A 6837-nucleotide genomic window follows, 5' to 3' on the forward strand; every position below is an offset into this window, starting at 1 on the left:
AAGGGAAATATTAGTCCTGCTGGGATAGGTGGTTAAACTGAGGCATAAGGAGGCAAGGCTGCTGGCTCCAGGTCATGTCAGTCACCTGAGTGGGCACTCAGCCCTGGCCTTCTGAGTCACGGCCCAGTTCTGTCCCCTGGCAGCACCGCCTCACATCCATAACCGAGATGAGCAGTCTTGTTCTCTTTTAGGTTTGTGGATGGCTCCTAGAAGATCTTGATTCTCTCCGGAGGATACATCGTTTTCCTGGGTCGGTTTCCTGTCACACTGCCCTGCCCCCTCCCAGTCAACCATGAACCAGCTGGACCCTGCTGAGGACCCAGATGCCATCCCTGGCCCCCCGTGTGTGGTGTGCGGCCAAGCCCACGCCCTTGAGGAAAACCACTCCTACACCTACACGGAAGAAGTGGATGATGACCTCATTTGTCACATCTGCCTGCAAGCTCTGCTGGACCCTCTGGACACTCCCTGCGGACACACCTACTGCACACTCTGCCTCACCAGCTTCCTGGTGGAGAAGGACTTCTGCCCTGTGGATCGCAAGCCTGTGACCCTGCAGCACTGCAAGAAATCGAGCATCCTGGTCAACAAGCTCCTCAACAAGCTGCTGGTGACCTGCCCGTTCACAGAGCACTGCGCGCAGGTCCTGCAGCGATGCGACCTTGACCATCACTTTCAAATGAGGTAGGGAGGGGCTTCTCCTCGGCCAATCCAGCGAAGCCCCGCCCCCAGGGCAGCCGCTGGAAGGGTTGGGTGTTCCAGGGCCCTGCTGCTTCCCGAGATGCCTATTTCTCTGCCCTCTGCTTTGCAACCAGTGGAAGGAGTCATTCAAAATAAGAAAGGTCTTAGGTGTTAGTGGCTGTGGTTCAGGGTGAGGAAACAGTATGCGGTAGAGTTGTGGGGTGTGAGTTGCGTGTGTGTGCTTATAGGACTGGGGTTTTTTGTTAAAATATACATCACATAAAATTTACCATTTTCAGTATACAGTTCAGTGGCATTAAGTATATTCATATAGTTGTGCATCCACCACTACCATCCAGCCATCTCCAGAACGTTTTTCATCCTCTCTCTAGAACGAAAACTTCATACCCATTAACACAAACAAACAAACAAACACAAAAAAACTCCCATTCCCTCCTCTCCAGCCGCTAGCAATCGCCATTCTACAATAGTTTCTGTCTCCATGAATTTGACTGCTCTAGGAACCTCATATAAGAAGCATCATTCAATGCTTGTACTTTTGTGATTGGCTTAGTTCATTTGTGTCCATTTGAAATGTGAAAGGTACTGGAAAATCTGATGAGCAGCTTTCTCTGAGGCTCCTGATCCCCAAAAAAGATTTCATGGAGGGCATTGCTTATCTTTTTTGTTGTTGTTAAATTTATTTATATTATTTATTTATTTATTTATTTATTTATTTATTTTTCGGCTGTGCTGAGTCTTCGTTGCTGCGTGCAGGGTTTCTCTAGCTGTGGTGAGCGGGGGCTACTCTTTTTTTTGTTGTTTTAATTTTCTTTTATTTATTTTTTTATACAGCAGGTTCTTATTAGTCATCCATTTTATACACATCAGGGTATACATGTCAATCCCAATCTCCCAATTCATCTCACCACCACCACCACCACCCCCCCACCACTGCTTTCCCCCACTTGGTTTCCATACATTTGTTCTCTACATCTGTGTCTCAGTTTTTGCCCTGCAAACTGGTTCATCTGTACCATTTTTCTAGATTCCACATATATGCATTAATTTGCGATATTTGTTTTTCGCTTTCTGACTTACTTCACTCTGTATGACGGTCTCTAGATTCATCCACGTCTCTACAAATGACCCAATTTCGTTCCTTTTTATGGCTGAGTAATATTCCATTGTATATATGTACCACCTCTACTTTTCATTCGTCTGTTGATGGGCATTTAGGTTGCTTCCATGACCTGGCTATTGTAAATAGTGCTGCAATGAACATTGGGGTGCATGTGTCTTTTTGAATTATGGTTTTCTCAGGGTATATGCCCAGTAGTGCGATTGCTGGGTCATATGGTAATTCTATTTTTAGTTTTTTAAGGAACCTCCATACTGTTCTCCATAATGGCTGTATCAATTTACACGCCCACCAACAGAGCAAGAGGGTTCCCTTTTCTCCACACCCTCTCTAGCATTTGTTGTTTGTAGATTTTCTGATGATGCCCATTCCAGAAGACTGGTGTGAGGTGATACCTCATTGTAGCTTTGATTTGCATTTCTCTAATAATTAGTGATGTTGAGGAGCTTTTCACATGCCTCTTGGCCATCTGTATGTCTTCTTTGGAGAAATGTCTATTTAGGTCTTCTGCCCATTTTTGGATTCGGTGGTTGGTTTTTTTAATATTGAGCTGCATGAGCTGTATATATATTTTGGAGATTAATCCTATGTCCATTGATTCATTTGCAAACATTTTCTCCCATTCTGATGGTTGTCTTTTTCTCTCGTTTGTGGTTTCCTTTGCTGCTGTGCAAAAGCTTTGAAGTTTCATTAGGTCCCATTTGTTTATTTTTGTTCTTATTTCCATTACTCTAGGAGGTGGGTCAAAAAAGATCTTGCTGTGATTTATGTCAAAGAGTGTTCTTCCTATGTTTTCCTCTAAGGGTTTTATAGTGTCTGGTCTTACATTTATGTCTTTAATCCATTTTGAGTTTATTTTTGTGTATGGTGTTAGGGAGTGTTCTAATTTCAGTCTTTTACGTGCAACTGTCCAGTTTTCCCAGCACCATTTATTGAAGAGACTGTCTTTTCTCCATTGTATATCCTTGCCTCCTTTGTCATAGATTAGTTGACCATATGTGTGTGGGTTTACCTCTAGGCTTTCTATCCTGTTCCATTGATCTATATTTCTGTTTTTGTACCCGTCCCATATTGTCTTGATTACTCTGGCTTTGTAGTATAGTCTGAAGTCAGGGAGTCTGATTCCTCCAGCTCCGTTTTCTTCCCTCAAGACTGCTTTGGCTGTTCGGGGTCTTTTGTGTCTCCATACAAATTTAAAGATGTTTTGTTCTAGTTCTGTAAAAAATGCCTTTGGTTATTTGATAGGGATTGCATTGAATCTGTAGATTGCTTTGGGTAGTATTGTCATTTTCACAATATTGATTCTTCCAATCCAAGAACATGCTATATCTCTCCATCTGTTGGTATCATCTTTAATTTCTTTCAACAGTGTCTTATAGTTTTCTGCATACAGGTCTTTTGTCTCCCTAGGTAGGTTTATTCCTAGGTATTTTATTCTTTTTGTTGCAGTGGTAAATGGGAGTGTCTCCTTAATTTCTCTTTCAGATTTTTCATCATTAGTGTCTAGGAATGCAAGAGATTTCTGTGCATTAAGTTTGTATCCTGCAACTTTACCAAATTCATTGATTAGCTCTAGTAGTTTTCTGGCAGCATCTTTAGGATTCTCTATGTATAGTATCATGTCATCTGCAAACAGTGACAGTTTTACTTCTCCTTTTCCTATTTGGATTCCTTTTATTTCTTTTTCTTCTCTGATTGCCGTGGCTAGGACTTCCAAAACTATGTTGAATAATAGTGGCGAGAGTGGACATCCTTGTCTTGTTCCTGATCTTAGAGGAAATGCTTTCAGGTTTTCACCATTGAGAATGATGTTTGCTGTGTGAGTCTGTCATATATGGCCTTTATTATGTTGAGGTAGGTTCCCACTGTGCCACTTTCTGGAGAGTTTTTATCGGAAATGGGTGTTGAATTTTGTCAAAAGTTTTTTTGCATCTATTGAGTTGAACATATGGTTTTTATTTTTCAATTTGTTACCATGGTGTATCACATTGATTGATTTGCGTATATTGAAGAATCCTTGCATCCCTGGGATAAATCCCACTTGATCATGGTGTATGACCATTTTAATGCATCGTTGGATTCTGTTTGCTAGTATTTTGTTGAGGATTTTTGCATCTATATTATCAGTGATTTTGGTCTGTAATTTTCTTTTTTTGTAGTACCTTTGTCTGGTTTTGGTATCAGGGTGATGGTGGCCTCATAGAATTAGTTTGGGAGTGTTCCTTCCTCCGCAATCTTTTGGAAGAGTTTGAGAAGGATGGGTGTTAGCTCTTCTCTAAACGTTTGATAGACTTCACCTGTGAAGCTATCTGGTCCTGGACTTTTGTTTGTTGGAAGATTTTTAATCACACTTTCAATTTCATTACTTGTGATTGGTCTGTTCATATTTTCTATTTCTTCTTGGTTCAGTCTGGGAAAGTTATACCCTTCGAAGAATTTGTCCATTTCTTCCAGGTTGTCCATTTTATAGGCATAGAGTTGCTTCTAGTAGTCTCTTAGGATGCTTTGTATTTCTACTGTGTCTATTGAAACTTCTCCTTTTTCATTGCTAATTTTATTGATTTGAGTCCTCTCCCTCTTTTTGTTGATGAGTCTGGCTAATGGTTTATCTTCTCAAAGAACCAGCTTTTAGTTTTATTGACTTTGCTATTGTTTTCTTTGTTTCTATTTCATTTATTTCTGCTCTGATCTTTATGATTTCTTTCCTTCTGCTAAGTTTGGGTTTTGTTTGTTCTTCTTTCTCTAGTTCCTTTAGGTGTAAGGTTAGATTGTTTATTTGAGATTTTTCTTGTTTCTTGAGGTAAACTTCCCTCTCAGAACTGCTTTTGCTGTATCCCATAGGTTTTGGATTGTCGTCTTTTCATTATCATTTGTCTCTAGGTATTTTTTTATTTCCTCTTTGATTTCTTCAGTGATCTCTTGGTTATTTAGTAACATTGTTTAGCCTCCATGTGTTTGTGTTTTTTACGTTTTTTTTCCCTGTAATTGATTTTTAATCTCATAGCGTGTGGTCAGAAAAGATGCTTGACATGATTTCAATTTTCTTAAGTTTACCGAGGCTTGACCCGTGACCCAAGATGTGATCTATCCTGGAGAATGTTCCATGCACACTTGAGAAGAAAGTGTAATATGCTGTTTTTGGATGGAATGTCCTATAAATATCAATTAAATCTATCTGGTCTATTGTGTCATTTAAAGCTTGTGTTTCCTTATTAATTTTCTGTTTGGATGATCTGTCCATTGGTGTAAGTGAGCCGTGAAAGTCCCCCAGTAGTATTGTGTTACTGTCGATTTCCTCTTTTATAGCTGTTAGCAGTTGCCTTATGTATTGAGGCGCTCCTATGTTGGGTGCATATATATTTATAATTGTTATATCTCCTTCTTGGATTGATCCCTTGATCATTATGTAGTATCTTTCTTTGTCTCTTGTAACATTCTTTATTTTAAAGTCTATTTTATCTGATATGAGTATTGCTACTCCAGCTTTCTTTTGATTTCCATTTGCAGGAATATCTTTTTCCATCCCCTCACTTTCAGTCTGAATGTGTCCCTAGGTCTGAAGTGAGTCTCTTGTAGACAGCATATATATGGGTCTTGTTTTTGTATCCATTCAGCGAGCCTGTGTCGTTTGTTTGGAGCATTTAATCCATTCACATTTAAGGTAATGATCGATATATATGTTCCTGTTACCCTTTTCTTAATTGTTTTGGGTTTGTTTTTGTAGGTCCTTTTCTTCTCTTGTGTTTCCCACTTAGAGAAGTTCGTTTAGCATTTGTTGTAGAGCTGGTTTGGTGGTGCTGAATTCTCTTAGCTTTTGCTTGTCTGCAAAGCTTTTGATTTCTCCATTGAATCTGAATGAGATCCTTGCCGGGTAGAGTAATATTGGTTGTAGGTTCTTCCCTTTCATCTCTTTAAGTATATCATGCCACTCCCTTCTGGCTTGTAGAGTTTCTGCTGAGAAATCAGCTGTTAACCTTATGGGAGTTCCCATGTAGGTTATTTGTCTTTTTTCCCTTGCTGCTTTCAATAAGTTTTCTTTGTCTTTAATTTTTGCCAGTTTGATTACTATGTGTCTCGGCATGTTTCTCCTTGGGTTTATCCTTATGGGACTCTGCACTTCCTGGGCTTGAGTGGCTATTTCCTTTGCCATGTTAGGGAACTTTTCAACTATAATCTCTTCAAATATTTTCTCAGGCCCTTTCTCTCTCTCTCTTCTCCTTCTGGGACTCCTATAATGCAAATATTGTTGTGTTTAATGCTGTCCCAGAGGTCTTTTAGGCTGTCTTCATTTCTTTTCATTCTTTTTTCTTTATTCTGTGCCGCAGCAGTGAATTCCACCATTCTGTCTTCCAGGTCACTTATCCGTTCTTCTGCCTCAGTTATTCTGCTATTGATTACTTCTAGTGTATTTTTCATTTCAGTTATTGTGTTGTTCATCTCTGTTTGTTTGTTCTTTAATTCTTCTAGGTCTTTGTTAAACATTTCTTGCATCTTCTCGATCTTTGCCTCCATTTTTTTCCCAAAGTCCTGGATCATCTTCACTATCATTATTCTGAATTCTTTTTCTGGAAGGTTTCCTATCTCCACTTCATTTAGTTTTTTTTCTGGGGTTTTATCTTGTTCCTTCATCTGGTACATAGCCCTCTGCCTTTTCATCTTGTCTGTCTTTTTGTGGATGTGGTTTTTGTTCCACAGGCTGCAGGATTGTAGTTCTTCTTGCTTTTGCTCTCTGCTCCGAGTGGGAGCTCTCTTCGTTGCGGTGCGCGGGCTTCTTACTGCAGTGGCTTCTCTTGCTTTGGAACACGGGCTGTAGGCATGTGGACTTCAGTAGTTGTGGCATGTGGGTCAGTAGTTGTGGCTCGTGGGCTCTACACCCCAGGCTCAGTAGTTGTGGTGCACGGGCATAGTTGCTCCACGGCATGTGGGATCCTCCTGGACCAGGGCCCAAACCCATGGCCCCTGCATTGGCAGGCGGATTCTTAACCACTGCACCACCAGGTAAGTCTGCTTATCTT

At 40.5% G+C, this 6837-nt stretch overlaps 1 protein-coding gene across 1 annotated transcript in view; it reads left to right on the plus strand.

The window, feature by feature from the left end:
- LNX1 (ligand of numb-protein X 1) overlaps nt 1-6837 on the plus strand; it is a 146409-nt gene that overhangs the window by 16935 nt on the left and 122637 nt on the right. The window contains exon 2 of the mRNA XM_007456078.1: nt 192-684. Coding sequence (XP_007456140.1) covers nt 293-684 — 392 coding nt within the window. The 5' untranslated portion in view covers nt 192-292. The remainder of the gene's footprint in view (nt 1-191; nt 685-6837) is intronic.

The sequence above is a fragment of the Lipotes vexillifer genome, unplaced genomic scaffold, assembly GCF_000442215.2.
Source record: "Lipotes vexillifer unplaced genomic scaffold, Lipotes_vexillifer_v1.1 scaffold42, whole genome shotgun sequence".
In the NCBI taxonomy this organism is placed as follows: Eukaryota; Metazoa; Chordata; class Mammalia; order Artiodactyla; family Lipotidae; genus Lipotes; species Lipotes vexillifer.